The sequence below is a fragment of the Sphaerodactylus townsendi genome, linkage group LG14, assembly GCF_021028975.2.
Source record: "Sphaerodactylus townsendi isolate TG3544 linkage group LG14, MPM_Stown_v2.3, whole genome shotgun sequence".
Taxonomy (NCBI): Eukaryota; Metazoa; Chordata; class Lepidosauria; order Squamata; family Sphaerodactylidae; genus Sphaerodactylus; species Sphaerodactylus townsendi.
This window is the reverse complement of record NC_059438.1, coordinates 35,800,441-35,818,075: the sequence shown is the minus strand read 5'-3', so window position 1 is coordinate 35,818,075 and position 17,635 is coordinate 35,800,441. Positions and strand designations below refer to the sequence as shown.

General features: G+C 51.4%; 1 protein-coding gene across 1 annotated transcript in view; it reads right to left on the bottom strand.

Moving 5' to 3' along the window:
• The window catches only part of DIAPH1 (diaphanous related formin 1), a 133,880-nt gene that overhangs the window by 23,233 nt on the left and 93,012 nt on the right, over window positions 1-17,635 (bottom strand). Inside the window, exons 19-25 of the mRNA XM_048516120.1 lie at window positions 9,175-9,270; window positions 7,919-8,013; window positions 5,173-5,274; window positions 3,507-3,746; window positions 3,252-3,381; window positions 1,630-1,754; window positions 272-436 (exon numbers count right to left, since the gene is read on the bottom strand). Of these exons, the coding sequence (XP_048372077.1) occupies window positions 272-436; window positions 1,630-1,754; window positions 3,252-3,381; window positions 3,507-3,746; window positions 5,173-5,274; window positions 7,919-8,013; window positions 9,175-9,270 (953 nt within the window). The remainder of the gene's footprint in view (window positions 1-271; window positions 437-1,629; window positions 1,755-3,251; window positions 3,382-3,506; window positions 3,747-5,172; window positions 5,275-7,918; window positions 8,014-9,174; window positions 9,271-17,635) is intronic.

Genomic DNA, 17,635 nt, shown 5'->3' with positions numbered 1-17,635 from the left:
TCTCCCCACAACAGACACCCTGTGAGGTAGGTGGGACTGAGAGAGTTCTGAGAGAACTATGACTAGCCCAAGGTGACCCAGCAGGCTTCATCTGGAGAATATCCTCAACCATCTGGAGGATGGAGTCCGCGGCTCATGTGGAGGAGTGGGGAATCAAACCCGGTTCTCCGGATCCGAGTCCACCACTCTTAACCACTATACCACGCTGCCTCTCACAGGGCCACACTGCAATCAGAAGGCCTCTATGGGCAGCCCAGGGAGAGTCACTCACCAGAAACATGTTTCTGAAGTTGTGCAGGTTACTGAAGAACTCCTCGATCAGTATTTTATTGGCATCGAAAAGGAAGTATTGGCCTAATTCCTTATACAGGTTCTCCATGTTTGAGTGCATCATCCGTAGTTTCTCATATTGCTCTTGGGCTTCCTTAACAAAGCTGTAGGACGCAAGTCAAAGGTCGCAAACTTGTGCCAGGCAGACAACATCCAAGCCACTATCCTGGTTTCTCTGTTTGTCCTAACAAATTCCCTCTGGGCAGCCCGAGTGGTTTTCATTCCCTGGTTTCATTTTGCAAATTCCTATCATAGGATCTCTTGTACATCTGGCCCATCTGAGTGGCCAACCAATAAGCTGTTGATGCATAAAGCAACTGAAGCTTAATGATGGAGGAGGAGGAGGTGGTGGTGGAGTTTGGATTTATACCCCACCTGTCTCTCCTATAAGGAGATTCAAGCGCCTTTCCCTCCCTTGCCCCACAATAGACACCTTGTGAGGGAGGTGGGGCTGAGAGAGTTCTGAGAGAACTGTGGCTAGTTCCAAGGTCGCCCAGCAGGAACGTAGGAGTGCGGAAACACATCTGGCTCACCAGATAAGCCTCTGCCACTCAGGTGGAGGAGTGGAGAACCAAACCCAGTTCTCCAGATTAGAATCCACCTGCTCTTAACCACTACACCACGGCTGACCTAATAAGCTGTGTAGCTGAACACTGACTGGGGGGACTCTCTGGCAGCCACTATGAGATCTTTGGGAGAAGAACAGACTATAAACAATAAAAACAAATCTGAGCCCAGAACTAGCCACAGTGTGCGTCAACTATTATAGCGCGTGTTATCCTATAGAAAGGAAGAAGTCTCTTTCCTAAGGCACAGACATCTTCACCAAGACCCTACGAACCTCAATAGCCATGATTAAGAGCCACAAGAACGGGAACCTGTTTTATAATCTGAAAGCGGGACCCCCAGAGACGAACACCTACAATTCTAGATGCAGGGACACCCAAGCAGGAAAACTAGCAGCTATATGCATGCCCACAGAGAACTGGGCTTTTACCTGCCCATGGCAACAAAAACCGTGCGAACAAGACGCACAGCTCACAAAAGAGCAAAGGATCCCCTAGGGCCGTGGTGGCGAACCTTTGGCACTCCAGATGTTATGGACTACAAGTCCCACAAAAGAGCAAAGGATCCCCAATTGGCCATGCTGGCAGGGGCTGATGGCAATTGTAGTCCATAACATCTGGAGTGCCAAAGGTTCGCCACCACTGGCGTAGGAAACCTACACCACACTTCAGATTGTTTTCTTCCACACGGTATCAATCCGGGATTTGTAGACCAGCTTTTTAAAAAGGATATGGTCATTTTCTCTACAAACTTATCCTTCTCCTCTGCGGCGCTGGGGAAGTCGCCAACATCACGCCGCACATCTGAAATCTGCTTCTTCATTAGGTCCAGGCTTTTCCGCAAATTCTCACCAGAAACTGGGGGTGGGAGAGAGAATATTCAGATAAAATAACCAGAAAACTCCCACCTCTTCTTAGGTGAAGCTCCGGTTCCACCGGTAGAGCTCAAACCAAAGGGCAGATTGCGCGGCCACGGCAGAGTCACGCCCGCCGACCTCTTGCTCCCCCCCTCCAGACAAAGGGGGCAGAACGGCGCCATTCTTTGTGCCTGGCCAATACCTATAAGAAATTCAGGAGGGACCAAACTGCCCAGAGCAAATGCGAGACTGAAAAATCATTAATGCTTTTATAGTTTACAGAGCACTTCCCATCCATTACCTGGATGTACCCTGTTTCCCCGAAAATAAGACAGTGTCTTATATTAATTTTTGCTCCCAAAGATGCGCTATGTCTTATTTTCAGGGAATGTCTTATTTTTCTGTGTTCGGTTTGTCAGGCATGCTTCCAAACAAAAACTTTGCTTCACGATGCTTACTTTGGGGGATGCCTTATATTTCGCACTTCAGCAAAACCTCTACTACGTCTTATTTTCAGGGGATGTCTTATATTCGGGGAAACAGGGTAGATCAGTGGTGGCGAACCTTTGGCACTCCAGATGTTATGGACTACAATTCCTATCAGCCCCTGCCAGCATGGCCAATTGGCCCATGCTGGCAGAAAGCTGATAAGCTTGTAGTCCATTAACATCCTGGAATATATAGGCTCGACTCCTTGCAAATCCCTTACTGGCCATCATACACTTCAGTATTATCATCTCCAGCCTGGGAAGGGGGGCCCTGAGCAGGACCCCCAAAGCCCCCTCACTTAAGTTTGTGGCGTAAGCAAGATTCAAAGCGGGGACTTCCCGATTCAAGAGGACAGCCTCCGAACCAGTTATGCTGCGCTTGCTATTGGCATAAGAATCGCATGTAATTTAGCTGGAAAGACTTGCCTGACTCATACTTAGTTGCTAGGCAGCTTGTGGAGAATTAGCGGCTACTCAAGAGATGGAAGCATCCCTGGCTGGCTGTCCGGCAGTCAACACCCTATCAGTGCTGCTTGGTTTGCGATGAGGAAAGAGTCTGGGAGGAAAGCGCTCTGCAGGCCGCTGTGGCTGAAGCTAGCCACCTTTTTGAGGCCTGCCTCCTCCTTCCCCTCTGTTGGGAGAGGGCCCTGATTCATGCAGCCAGCCTCCGCCAGGGAAAAGGCAACAGAGACAAGAGGAAGGAACGAAGGAGAGAATTAGCTGGAGGATTTCCCATCCTGCCCATTTGGCTCTTTTCTCCCCATTTCTGCTTAGCTGTATGCCGGCCACTTGGCTGCCGTCAAAGGAAGAAGAGTTTGGATTTATACCCCACCGGCCACAAAGAGACCCAGGCTGTCGACTTGTAAAAAAACAATCAGCAACTCTGGTCCTGGCCCATACCAAATGAAGTTCAAAATACCAGCCTTCGCCCAGCCTCAGAAATGCCAGTTGCTTCTCAGATCGTTCCCCTTATCCCCTGGAAACACCCTCCAACTGCACCCCCAAAATACCTTGGCATGCCTTCTCCACATGGATGAGCTCATCCGGGAATTTCAACACATCCGGATACTGCAGCTCGCAGGTTTCGGCTAAGAAGTGCAACAAAGTCTGCTTCTGATCAGCCGACTTGGTGTCTCGGAGCTGGCGGCGGAAAAAGTGAACCCTGATCAGCAGGAAGGGCGACCCTGGCTGCCCCTCCCTCCCACTCCCGCGCAAGGGAGGTCCGTGCAAAGCCGATCCTGCTCAGCCCGGAAGACTCTCCTCACCTTGCAGAGGAAGCTGATGTTGAACCCGAAGGCCCCGGCGTTCATGGAACCCGCGTTCATGTAGTTGCCCACCAAGAGGATGATGGAGAGGAGGCTGGCAAAGTTCTCGCTCTTGCGGACCTCCTCGCAGGCGGCCGTCACGGCGACGATCTCCGGCTTGATGTTTTCCACCTGCTCGTGAAACTGGAGCTTGAAGAGGATGGCATTGAGGCGGGGCCGCAAGCGGGGAATGGAACTAATCTGAGAAGGGAAGGGGACAGAGCTCACGGTCACGGACAGAAGGGAAGGAGGATGGACAACCGGAAGGAACCAAGGCAGTCTGAGGAGGGGGGAAAGAAGAGAGATGTCATTTGCCAGGGACGGTGGCCTCCGGAAGATGCACTGTGGAAGGCGGACGCTGTCGGTCACAGAGGGCAGCAGGACACTGAAAAGAAACTCCGCCTTTTGGCACGCCCTTCACTGCCCCCAAGAAACATCACCTGATGGCTTAAAACAGCGATGGCGAACCTTTTCGAGACCGAGTGCCCAAATTGCAACCCAAAACCCACTTATTTATCGCAAAGTGCCAACACAGCAATTTAACCTGAATACTGAGGTTTTAGTTTAGGAAAAAACGGTTGGCTCTGAAGCATCCATTACTCAGAAGTAAGTTTGGTGGTAGTCGGTGGCTTTGCTTTGAAGCAACCTGCAACTCTAAACGGGTGAATCACAACCCTAGGAGGGTTTACTCAGAAGCAAGCCCCATTGCCAGCAATCGAGCTTACTCCCAGGTAAAGGAGCGTGCTTTAGTTCTTCGCATGAAAATCAGTAGGGTTTAACAGCGCTTAACAGGGTAACCTACACTGCTTCCCCAAAACTAGATCTTAGGTTTAATGCTAATTATCGAGCCCAGCAGCCCAGGCCAGCCTAGATGTGGCAGGCAGTTTCCCCTACATGGACGAACTCTGTTTGCACGTGCCCACAGAGAGGGCTCTGAGTGCCACCTTTGGCACCCGTGCCATAGGTTCGCCACCACTGGCTTAAAAGATGCCCACCAAAGCCGCTGTCTTTATTCTGCTCTTCCTTTCCGTAAGTGATGGGACAAGCAGTTGCTACTCTATGGCAGTAACTACTCTTTGGAGGATTTTAAACAGAGGCTGGATGAACATATGTCGGGAGTGCTTTGATTGTGTGTTCCTGCATGGCAGGGGATTGGACTAGATGGCCCTTGTGGTTTCTTCCAACTCTGTGATTCTAGGAAAGGGTGTCCATGAGAAGCAAACACAGCATTTGCCTCTTTCTCCAAAGGAACATCGCAGCATCTGTCCAGTGAGTTCGAAGCAGTGGGATCAACAATCCCAAATGTTCGCATTGCAAACGGAAAGGAGGACTGAAAAATACATAGCTTGGCTTGGAAGATCCATCCGATGGGCATCCGATCTGAATCTAGCCCTGGCTTACTGCTGCTGACATGTACGATATGTAGTAGATGGAAAAGTGAACAGTCACAGTGCATAACAAGAATTCATACCTAAATGCAAAGGGGTTCAACAAACGCAATTTCTTTGAGCATCCCTGGGACCTGGCAGAAGCCGTGTCACCTGGTGCACGAAAACACGGCTGTTTCTCTTTGGAGGGAGCCGCGCGTCTTGATCTGCTCCCCAGACTCTACAGGCAGGACACTCACCACCACTCCAAACTGCTCCGGCTCAGCCAGCTCGTTGTATTCCTCCTTCAGTTCGGCTATCATCTTCAACTTGTCTGGTTCTGGCACTAATTTAATGAGGTTCTGAGAAAGAAAGAAATGGAGGACGCCATTAGTTGAACTGGGACTATTTGCTAAGGCAAAAAGACCCTCTGGTTCTGTCTGTGAGGGGTGTGAAGTATACCACGAAGGGCAAGAGATACCTTTTTCCCAAAGGAAGGAAAAATACCGTAAGGAACACTCACTTTTCAGATTTTTGCATCCTTGGACAGAATCTGATACATCATTGTGGGACAGGGATTTGAAGAAGAAGAAGAAGAAGAAGAAGAAGAAGAAGAAGAAGAAGAAGAAGAAGAAGAAGAAGAAGAAGAAGAAGAAGAAGAAGAAGAAGAAGAAGAAGAAGAAGAAGAAGAAGAACAACAACAACAACAACAACAACAACAACAACAACAACAACAACAACAACAAGAACAAGAACAAGAACAAGAGTTGGATTTATATGCCCCCTTTCTCTCCTGTAAGAGACTCAAAGGGGCTTACAATCTCCTTGCCCTTCCTCCCTCACAACAAACACCCTGTGAGGTAGGTGGGGCTAAGAGAGATCAGAAGAACTGTGACTAGCCCAAGGTCACCCAGCTGGCGTGTGTGGGAGTGTACAGGCTATTCTAAATTCCCCAGATAAGCCTCCACAGCTCAGGTGGCAGAGCGGGGAATCAAACCCGGTTCCTCCAGGTAAGAGTACACCTGCTCTTAACCACTACGCCACTGCTGCTCAAGCATAAGAGGGAAAAGCTCTTTTGGGTGCCTCTCACTCCTCTGCTAGATGAGCTACAAACTATTTTTGACCCAGCTTCAGGGGCTGACACACTCAAATAGCAGCTAATACTCCTAAGCAAGTTCAGAAGAAACACGGGGACTAGGAATCAGGTGAAACAAAACAAAAATAGAGCAACCCCACCAAATATTAGAACATGCCCACATTGAGAAGCAAACATTCTAAACAGCCACACATCTGGTGCAAGATGCCTGCATCAAGAAAGGGGCTAAGAGGCCAAGGAGAAGAAGCAGGAGTAGGAAGCTGGAGCTCCTGCTACCTGTCCAAGCAGGTCCGAAACAAACATTCACCTCCTTGGGCAGGGGTCCCAAATAAACATCTGGGTGGCCAAAAATTCAGAAGAATAAATTCAAGGGAAGGCACGGTCCATGCGTCACTATGGTAGGTGGTGGGTGAGAGCCACAGCACAAACACCGAGGGCTTGGGAAAAGACTGTAACCCTTTGGGGACACAGACGGGCTTCAGCTATAGGACTTCAGGCAGAATGAAGGAGAAAAGATGCCCTTCTCCTACCCTTGGAAAAGAGGAGGGTGGGTGGCCTGCTCTCCAATTGGCAGATGGCAAAGCAGAGGGAGTTCCCATCACCTGGGAACACTTCTTAAAAAACGGTGAGGTCTTGGGACAGGAGGCAGGATGTCAAAAGCCACCTTGACTTCCTCCTGGAGCTGAGGTTGTCAGAAGCAGCTGTCAGCCTATCTCTACTGAGTCATGTGAGGAAAAGCATTTTAACTGACAATACAATGTATGGCTAGAGCAGATCCTTCGTGTTAACTTGACGTATTGCTGAGAGGGTCTGATTAAAGACCCGGGATTCGTTTCTCTCCAGGACTGCCCCAGATTTATGCAGAGGGATCTGGGATTGGGGAGGCATGCTCAGACCTTGAATCAATCAACGGACTCTGCAATGTTGATCGGCAACGTTTATTGGTAGGCAACGAAGCACCCAGCTTGCAAGAAGCCTGTTCTGCCGAATGTGGCTTTTGCTATCCCCTTTATTCAGAATTAGTCCCCCCTCCCATTTTCCCAACGAATATGAGGAAGTTATTTCGGAGTCGAGGCACACAAAGGTAGACAACAGATAGAAATAAAGCCACCTGGCCTCCTGCCCCCAAAGGACAATGGAACCATCCCGTTTTCCATGAGACCAGAAGTGTCAGAGGTAAGCCTAGTTATCTACTGAGAGTGTGAAGCCATAAAAGAAGAATTTGGATTTATATCCCCCCTTTCTCTCCCGTAGGAGACTCAAAGGGGCTTACAATCTCCTCGCCCTTCCCCCCCTCACAACAAACACTCTGTGAGGTGGGTGGGGTTGAGAGAGCTCCGAAAAGCTGTGACTAGCCCAAGGTCACCCAGCTGGCATGTGTGGGAGTGCACAGGCTAATCTGAATTCCCCAGATAAGCCTCCACAGCTCAGGCGGCAGAGTGGGGAATCAAACCCGGTTCCTCCAGATTAGAATGCACCTGCTCTTCTTAACCACTACGCCACTGTTGCTCCAAAGTAAAGATCAAGGAAAGAATGTCCCATTACAGCAGCGGTAACACATAGCAGGCTGGTTACATATATCTTGTAGTGATTACATTGAGGTAGGAATGCATCTCAACCAACTGGGTGCAATCCCAGTCCTATCCCCTTCTCTGCTGGTTTTCCATCTCATGCCATGTGCTCGGCAGAGAACAGTCGGTCTCAGAGCTAAGACCGAGAGGAAAGAGAAAGGCCAGGAACAAGGGAAGCTTGAGGTCAACGATAACAGTGCAAAAATCTACATTTCTGTCTCATGCAGCCACGAAAACAAAACATGGATTAAGCAGGGCTGGGGGATGAGTGTGCACAAGTTCCACAAGACCTGCTCCCCCTGGAGAAGAACGTGCTTGCAAGCTTCAGCCTGCGCTCACCTGCACCATGGACTCAGTCAGCACGGCTTCATTCACCTCCAGGATGACGTTCTTGATCTCCTCATAGGGCATGCGGAAGGAGCCCAGAAAGATGGCTGCCGAGTTCACGAAAAGACAAGAGTCAATCTCCGGCAACAGCGCTGGGCACGGCTTGACTGCCCCCCCATCTTCATTCTCTAGCTCTTTCGACTAAACTCAAAGCTTTGCCTCAAGACTCGGGGGCAAACGTTTCAGGGGTGGGGGGGGTGAGTGTCCTATGGCTCTAGAACCAAATGTGGCTCACATCACATACCTGAATGGGTGCGGTCAGTGGTGGGATCCAAAAATTTTGGTAACAGGTTCCCATGGTGGTGGGATTCAAACTGTGGCGTAGCGCCAATGGGGCTGGGGCCGAGGACGACGGCGACGCGTGGCGAGGGCATTCTGGGGAGTGGGGCATTCCTGGGGCGGGGCTGTGGCAGGGCCAGCAGCCGCCTGCGCCTGGAATCCCTTAGGCGGGAAAGCGAAGTGCACCGCGCAGGCGCCAGGCTGCCACTGCGCCATAGCCTGGTGCACCTCCTGCTTTAAGAGCTGCTTCCGAAGTTCTGCGCTACTTTTCTGCTGATAGGAGGGGCGTAACTAAGGCAAAAATCATGTGGCAAAATCACCAATTAGTAACCCCCTCTCGGCACACACAGATAATTAGTAACCTACTCTCGGGAACCTGTGAGAACCTGCTGGATCCCACCTCTGGATGCGGTGCTAGATTAACCAAGCATGTGAAGGGAATGGAAGGCAAAGATTTTTATGGGACCTCATAAGCTTCTCAGTCATGCTTTATAAGATGGGCAATTATAGAGAGGAACAGTAGCCAGCAATCAAAGTGATAACGATGCAGTGATTTATGCCGGTGTACTCAAACAATCAAGCAGGTGAAGCTGTGTATATTTATGACATCGCAAGATCCTTCCTAACACATTTGGAAGAATGCCTTAGCAGACCAGGTGCTCGGGAGCAACAGCAGCAGCAGCAGCAGGCCATTGCTTTCCCGTCCTGCAGGTGAGCTCCCAAAGGCACCTGGTGGGCCACTGCGAGTAGTAGAGTGCTGGACTAGATGGACTCCGGTCTGATCCAGCTGGCTAGTTCTTATGTTCTTAAGAACCAGTGTTTGGGCTGCAGAAACTTTCCGGAATTATTAATCGACACGGCGTCAGCACTGTTAGGTTCTTTCACCGTAAAAGGCCGCAGATCCCTGGGCTGCAGCTAGACCTACTCACAGAGATTCTGGCCGTTCTTCGAATCCAGCACCCGCAGCTCTTTGACCTTCTTCTTGGACTGGCTCTTCTCCTCTCCGTTCTCCTGCTGTTTTTTTGCTACGGGTCAAAAAGGAATACAAGACGTCAGTGACTGGAGGAAACCCCTTCGATTGAAGCTGACCGGCACAAAACATCTCCATACGGTCCTCACAAAGCTACGGATCATACCTACGGGACCGTCTTGCCCCACATGTCCCGAATCGGCCTCTGCGCTCAGCAGAGGCAAATTTGCTGGTGATCCCTAGCCCCTCAATGATGCGGCTGACCTCCACTCGGGCCAGAGCTTTTACAGCTCTGGCCCCTGCCTGGTGGAACGCTCTACCTCCAGCTTCACCTTAGTCTCTGCGGGATCTTAAAAAAAATTTCGCTTGCAGGGCCTGCAAAGGCTGAGCTGGTCCACGAGGACTTCCGAGGGGAGTCCGGGCCAGCTGATGCCCCCACTCCTCTCTCCTCTCTTATAACATCTGTGGACCCTGCCGTTCCCCCCCTCCCTTCTCCTCCCCTTTTTCTTTTTAGGGGATTGCTAGTAGGTCGCCATCGTTAATTTTGATATTAGGATGCTGCATTTTAATGGGGTTAATTTTAGCATATAGAGCTATATTTAACTTTGATTTTATTTGTGCTCTGTTTGTTCTGTTCGCCGTCCTGAGCCCTTCGGGGGAGGGCGGTTTATAAATACAATAAATAAATAAAAATAAATAAATACTGGGGATCGTGCTGGGGAACCCTTTACCCCCAACAAATTAATTACTTAGAGGTGGTACATGAAGCTGCCTTACAGTGAATCAGCCCATCAGTCCACCAGGGTCTATATCCGTGGTGGCAAACCTTTGGCACTCCAGATGTTATGGACTACAATTCCCATCAGCCTCTGCCAGCATAGCCAATTGGCCGTGCTGGCAGGGGCTGATGGGAACTGTAGTCCATAATATCTGGAGTGCCAAAGGTTCGCCACCACTGGTCTATATTGTCTATTCAGAATAGCAGCGGGTCTCCAGAGTCCCAGGAAGGAGTATTCTTATCACCTGGCCCTTTAACCAGTGGCGTAGCACCAAGGAGGTGGGGAGGGCAACGCACAAGGCGCACACTGAGGCAGGGGCGTTCCGGGGGGCGGGGGGCGTGGCAGGGGTATAGGGCGCACGCATGACCTGGGCACAGTTCCCCCTTGCTCCAGCCCTGCCTTTAACTGAAGATGCTGAGGACTGAACCTGCGGCCTTCTGGCATATAAAGCAGATGCTCGAGAACAGTTTGGATTTATACCCTGCTTTTCTCAACTGCAAGGAGTCTCAAAGAAGCTTAAAAGCTCCTTCCCTCCTCTCTCCACGACAGATACCTTGTGAGGTGGGTGGGGCTGAGAGAATTCAGGGAGGACTGAGACTGGCCCAAAGTCACCCAGCAGGCTTCATGTGCAGGAGCAGGGAAACATATCCAGTTCACCAGATACGAGTCTGCCGCTCATGTGCAGGAGTGGGGAATCAAACCCAGAATCAAATCGGATCAGAGTCCACCGCTCTTAACCACAACACCACACTGGCGCTCCAGATCTCAAGCGGAGATCTTTTCACATCTGGTGCTGAGGCACAGCCTCTATCCAGAGGAGAGATAGGAAAAGGCATAGATTCCGTAGAAAAATGATCCTCGGAAAGATCCACCGCCAGCCTTAGTCTGCACCCAACCTTCCGTGGCATTGGTAATACCGTACAGGTAGAAAAACACTCATGACCGCAACTGGGCCAGGTCACAAGCAGTGGAAAAAGATGTTCCTGGACAGCGAACTTAGCACATGCTCTGAGGATCTGCTGCCTGACAAAGCCCCTGACAAAGTACAACAGCAGAGTTCTTTCCCCCCACTGAGGTTCTGGGGCTCAATCCCCTACACTTCCCAGCAGGTGAGTCAACAACCTGGACACCTGCTTCAGGTAAGGACCACCTCTATGAGCCAGGCAAGGAAGCCGGAAGAAATGGGAAAGCCACGGGTTCTTTTTTTTCAGCTCAAGCACATTCCTCACATGAGTAACACAGCAGTGCGCGGGCGTAGGCAGGAGTGCCAATACATGATTCTTTGCCAGGCAGTTCTCCGTATGCCCAGGATATAGTACATGTCTGATTTTCTTCACTTACAAGATCAAGGGGCAGATTTTGCCTCGATGAGTGTGTATTCTGTATTTCAGGGTCTTTTGTGCACCCTAGAAGAAAACACACACACGCACACACACCTCTTCTTGGAAAAGGAAAAAGCTGACTCACAAGTTCTCACTCACCCCCAGTGGCAAGACAGTTCATTTCTTGGAACTATCGCAGGGCGGCAAGTCTGCGTTTTTCAGAAAAGCAAGAAGGAAGCCAGCCAAGACAACGAAGGAAGAGAGAGGGATAAACAGGATATCGGGGGCACGGTTGTGCTGTCAGCATTTCTCTGATCGACTCGATCTCTAGGGCAGCCTCAAGCCCCAGAACAGCCTATGAAAAGGGCAAGCTGTGCCACAGGATCTCCCCCTCTGGCTTATATAGAAGAAGAAGAAGAGTTTGGATTTATATCCCCCCTTTCTCTCCTGCAGGAGACTCAAAGGGGCTTACAATCTCCTTTCACTTCCCCCCTCACAACAAACACCCTATGAGGTAGGTGGGGCTGAGAGAGCTCCGAGAAGCTGTGACTAGCCCAAGGTCACCCAGCTGGCATGTGTGGGAGTGCACAGGCTAATCTGAATTCCCCAGATAAGCCTCCACAGCTCAGGCGGCAGAGCTGGGAATCAAACCCGGTTCCTCCAGATTAGATACACAAGCTCTTAAACTCCTATGCCACTGCTGCTCCTTACCTATATATTGCTTACCTATGTCAGTAGAAGGAGCTCCATTACCTCTGAACTGTAATATTTGGAAGGGGGGAATGGTGCCTTACTACAACTTAAGAAGAAGAGGAGAAAAGTCTGGATTTATACCCCGCTTTTCTCTCCTGCAAGGAGTCTCAAAGCACACTGCCGCGCACTGCCTACTGGACACAGTGTGCAACAGACTTCTCTCTGCGATACTCCTCTGAAGATGCCAGCCACAGATGAAGGCGAAACATTAGGAACAAGATCTACCAGACCACGGCCACGCAGCCCAGAAAACCCACCATGACCAGTCTCAAAGCGGCTCACAAACTCCTTTCCTTCCCCTCCCCGCAACAGACACCTTGTGGGGTTGGCAGAGAGTCCTGAGAGAACTGTGACTAGCCAAAGGCTTCATATGTAGGGGTGGGGAAACAAATCCTGTTCACCAGATAAGAGTCTGCCACTCACGTGGAGGAGCCAGGAATCAAACCTGATCTTTTAGATTAGAGTCTACTGCTCTCTCTGTATTGCTTTTCATTTGAATCTCTCTCTCTCTCTGTTGTAGTTGCTGGCGGCTTTTCCCTGCATTTTTGTTTTGCCTTCCTCCGCCCCTTTAAGAATCCCCCCACACTTTCCCTTTTATTCTCTTTAACAACAAACCATTTTATAAAGGCATTTTGCAGGGCTTCACTTCGTCCTATCAATTTCTCTGGAATATTTCTCTTCGTCTCTTCCTCATATGCCAGACTGCACGGGGTGCTGTCAGGACGGTTATACGTTATTCTGTTATTGCTCTAGCACTGCGCTGGAAGAGTGCCTTCTCCGCAGGTCAGTCTAGAGGCTCTCTGGAGGTCACGAGCGGCAGCAGTGGGTTACCAAGGTACTTTTCAGGGAATCCTTGATCTAAGGGAGTCTCCCACCACGGAAAGGCGCCGTTTCCCCCTTCAAACTGCATCAAGGACCAACGGGCCAATGCATTCTGACTCAAAACTCCCTAGTTACATGATGAAGGGGAAAATATAGGGGGGTGGGGGAGTATGTGTGCGTGCGGAGGAGGCGAATGGGCTTCGCCAATCCGTAGCGATTGGCAGCCCCCCTCCCTCGGTACTGGCTGCCTTCCCAGGTCAGAAGCACTGTTGCTAAGGGGGCTCAGAGTCACTGACCTAGATTTCCGTGCATTTGCACACATGAAAGGCGCTGGGAATGAAAGGGAACCGGGCAGCCTTCAGCATATCCATGCGCAAACGTGGAGGCAGGGGTGTCTTTGGATGTGAAAGATCTTGCATGCAGGAACGCGGGAGGAGGTGCGTGTGGGGTGGCAACGGTGGAAGGAAATGGCAGGGCTAGAAAAAAAAAGCCTCTCGTGTTAAAACAGGAAATGGCCGTGCATCTATTTGTTTGGGGCATCCGAGTAAGAAATCAAGGGTCCCGTTTTCACGGAGGCAGCAGAGCCTGTGCCAGGGCTGTACCACTTCACATGGTAGAGGGCAGCTACATGATGCTGTGACTCTTGATACAAAAGATTGCCCCTCTGTATCTAAAAGGTAGATGGAGCCTGCCAGGGTAGCGATCTGCACGGGGGGAACCCTTTTCGCATGGAAAGGAGTGCATGGAAAGGGCTGTACCACTTCACATGGTAGAGGGCAGCTACATGATGCTGTGACTCTTGATACAAAAGATTGCCCCTCTGTATCTAAAAGGTAGATGGAGCATGCCAGGGTAGCGATCTGCACGGGGGGAACCCTTTTCGCATGGAAAGGAAAGCCCTGTCACAAGTTTACCAACTCAGAACAGGACAAAGTGGGTCCCGGATTACAGAAGGCACGCAGGAAAGGGGAACCGCAGATCTCTCGACAGAGGCCCCTCGGGTCAAGCACGGGGACAGCAGGTAGAGAGAAGCAGCGCAGGGGCTCCAGCCTAGAAACAGGAACACGCAGAAGAGGTGAGCCCATGTAGGCTGCTGGGCTTGTTCAAATGGAGGAAGCCACAAGTAGAGTTTGGATTTAGAAGAGTTTGGATTTATATCCCCCCTTTCTCTCCTGCAGCAGACTCAAAGGGGCTGACAATCTCCTTGCCCTTCCCCCCTCACAACAAACACCCTGCGAGGTAGGTGGGGCTGAGAGAGCTCCGAGAAGCTGTGACTAGCCCAAGGTCACCCAGCTGGCGTGTGTGGGAGTGCGCAGGCTAATCTGAATTCCCCAGATGAGCCTCCACAGCTCAGGCGGCAGAGCGGGGAATCAAACCCCGTCCCTCCAGATTAGATACACGAGCTCTTAACCTCCTACGCCACTGCCAATTGCAGTGCCAAAAAACCCCACTGTATTGCAGAAGCTCATCTCTGGGCGAGGGACTCCCCACAGGAGCCTCCTCAAGGCAAGAGGGCACAACAGTCGAAGGACCCTCCTGCCTGGGTTTCTGCCGATCCAAAGCACACCAGACACCACTCTTTCAGGGGCACTCAACTTAATCAAGCTCCGAGCCACTGCCAGGACCAGCTCTGCAGCTTCGGCAACCCCCCCCCCCCCCCCACTTCTATTTCACAAAGAGTCCAGGAAAAGGCGGAGCGGGGGGAGATCATGATAGATATCAGAACAGATTGAGGAAGGTGAAGGGAATAAGTCCCCAAAGTTGCCATGGCTTCCGGTGCTCATGAACTAGAATAAGGCATTTATTCTACTTTCAAGCCTTTCGGAAGGCAGGAGCAGATATACAAGAATCAGATTTGCCAGTGATCTTATTCCAACAGACGCTGCTGTTTCACAGCCCCCTGGACAGTCTCCCTCTGCAATTTGGGTCAGAATCTTTGTTTTCGGTTCATCTGGAGCCGGGATGGTTCCTTCCTAACATGTGCAAAACCGTGTGCATCCCAAACGGTGGGACGGTGGCTCACTTCTCTCTTGCCCCCTCTGCTGGACAGAATCGGATCCTGCAAGGCTGCGACATGATGTGCGGCAGAAGAGCAGGGAGACGGCAATCGGTCCCTCCGCCCCGCAAAGCCCCTCGCCCCCAAACGCAGCTGCAGAATGTGTGGGGCACAGAAGCACCTGCCCTGGGGCATCGCAGGACAGTTGCCCAAAAAGATCCCCGAGGCTACAGGGTGCAAGCAATCTGTGCAGACTGAAAAGTGTTGGTATCCCAAGGCAGAAGAGGGGGTGCAGAAGACAAGGGGGTACACACAGCCCTCCTCCCCTGCAGCTTTGTGAGAAACGGGGCTTTCCATTCACCTGACAGGGTGGGGGGTGCACACAGACTAAGGAAGCAGAGCCATTCCAAAGCAGCCTCTGACTCAGCTTCCCATCCCTCCCCCCCCCCCCTCCACCCTTCCCACTGCAGACTCCTCCCTGGCTCAGCCTGTTATTCTTCTGCGCCACAAATACAAAATGGAGGCTGGTGGGCAGGGAAGCATCCTCCCTAAAATGGCTGAATGCGGCAGAGGAAGGCAGGGCACTGCAAAATAGGGCAACAGCACCATCTGGTGCTTGGAAAGTCCAAGGAAAGTTCCCTGGAAAATACCCTTTTTTTGCAATCGGGGAAGAGCTGGGTTGAGAAAGAGAAGGGATTTGCGGTTCGTTTGGGATGTGGCAGGCTAAAAAACGACACAGAGAGGTGTAGGGGATTATTTGCAAAAACACGGCACTGATTTCAATTGGTGCGATCCACTCTTCATTAAGACAGTTCAGTCTGGCTCATGGTCCTAAAGAGGAGCAGCAGTGGCATAGGAGGTTAAGAGCTCATGTATCTAATCCGGAGGAACGGGGTTTGATTCCCAGCTCTGCTGCCTGAGCTGTGGAGGCTTATCTGGGGGATTCAGATTAGCCTGTGCACTCCCACACACGCCAGCTGGGTGACCGTGGGCTAGTCACAGCTTCTCGGAGCTCTCTCAGCCCCACCCACCTCACAGGGTGTTTGTTGTGAGGGGGGAAGGGCAAGGAGATTGTCAGCCCCTTTGAGTCTCCAACAGGAGGGAAAGGGGGGATATAAATCCTCCTCCTCCCTCCTCCTCCTCCTCCTCCTCCTCCTTCAGGCTGGAAGGGAAAGGAACAGACACGGAATTCTAGGAGCAGTAGCCCCAGGTTGTGGGAATGACCAGAGCCTGCTTCACGATTTCCTCCTTCCCTTCAGAGATCATTACCACCATTGGCAAGCCATTGCTCTGCCGTGTTAAGGGCAGGCAATGCAAGAAAAACGCAATCCTGGAAAGGCTGAAAAGAGGGGTTCTACCCTTTCCATCCCAAAGCCACGCTTCGTTTCCCCATGGTTGCCACACACCCCTATGATGATACCCACACCAGAAAGTTTACACAGCCCTTTCTCTTCATTCCCTTGGGGTAGCCTGCCCCACACTCAAGAATCACAGCTGCAGCGCCCCAAGGAACAGCGGAACTGTCTGCGGAATAGTTCCACTAAGACAAGTTAGAAGCAGGCCGGGGAAATCTCCCGACAGGCCTCTGAGGACGCTACAAAAGAAGTCAAAAAAGATTTGGGCCCGTGTTTGCACTCTTGACATGCAGCCAGGGAATGTCGTCCACACTGAGTCCAGTGAGGTTTTAAGTAGCCGCAGAGGCAGAGAGAGTGGCGGCTACTAAAAACCTCACGGGACTCAGCGTGGACGAGATTCACCAGCCCTCCTTCAGACATGAAGTGCGAGACCCAAGCCATCTTTCCACGCTTTGTTTAATGGCTTAGGAGCAGCAGTGGCGTAGGAGGTTAAGAGCTCGTGTATCTAATCTGGAGGAACCGGGTTTGATTCCCAGCTCTGCCACCTGAGCTGTGGAGGCTTCTCTGGGGAATTCAGGAAATAGCCTTCACACTTTGTTTACTGTCATCAGTTGGGTGATCTAAGGCTAGTCACAGCTTCTCGGAGCTCTCTCAGCCCCACCTAGCTCACAGGGTGTTTGTTGTGAGGGGGGAAGGGCAAGGAGATTGTCAGCCCCTTTGAGTCTCCTGCAGGAGAGAAAGAGGGGATATAAATCCAACCCCCCCTTCCTCCTCCTCCTCCTCCTCCTCCTAACCTGCACGCCACAACAGGGCTGGGCCCCAAGACTCCAGCAGTCCAGCAGGGATCACGGGCCAATTTCCAAGGGGCCGATTTCAGGCCTTGTGGGACTCTTGCCAAGAAGGCTGGAGCAAATGGGCTGGTGTCCAGAGCAAGAATGACTACTCTGGATCAAGTAACGCAGAGAAGTTGTGCCCTGAGTGCAGGATGCTGAGCATTTCTTGGGGACTTTAGGGAAAGAAAGCACGGCCCTCTCCCGAGCTGTAAGCCAAGGGCCACGAGGGAACGTGGCCATGCAGACGGATCTGCCCATTCACTGGGCCTGATCCCAAACTAACGCAGTCGGACCCTTGCAGCAGGAGGAGTGTTTCCCGGCCACAAGCAGTTTGGAAAGGGAAGGCTCCTTCCACCAAAGAAGAAGAAGCGTTTGGATTTATATCCCCCCTTTCTCTCCTGTAGGAGACTCAAAGGGGCTGACAATCTCCTTGCCCTTCCCCCCTCACAACAAACACCCTGTGAGGTGGGTGGGGCTGAGAGAGCTCCGAGAAGCTGTGACTAGCCCAAGGTCACCCAGCTGGCGTGTGCGGGAGTGTACAGGCTAATCTGAATTCCCCA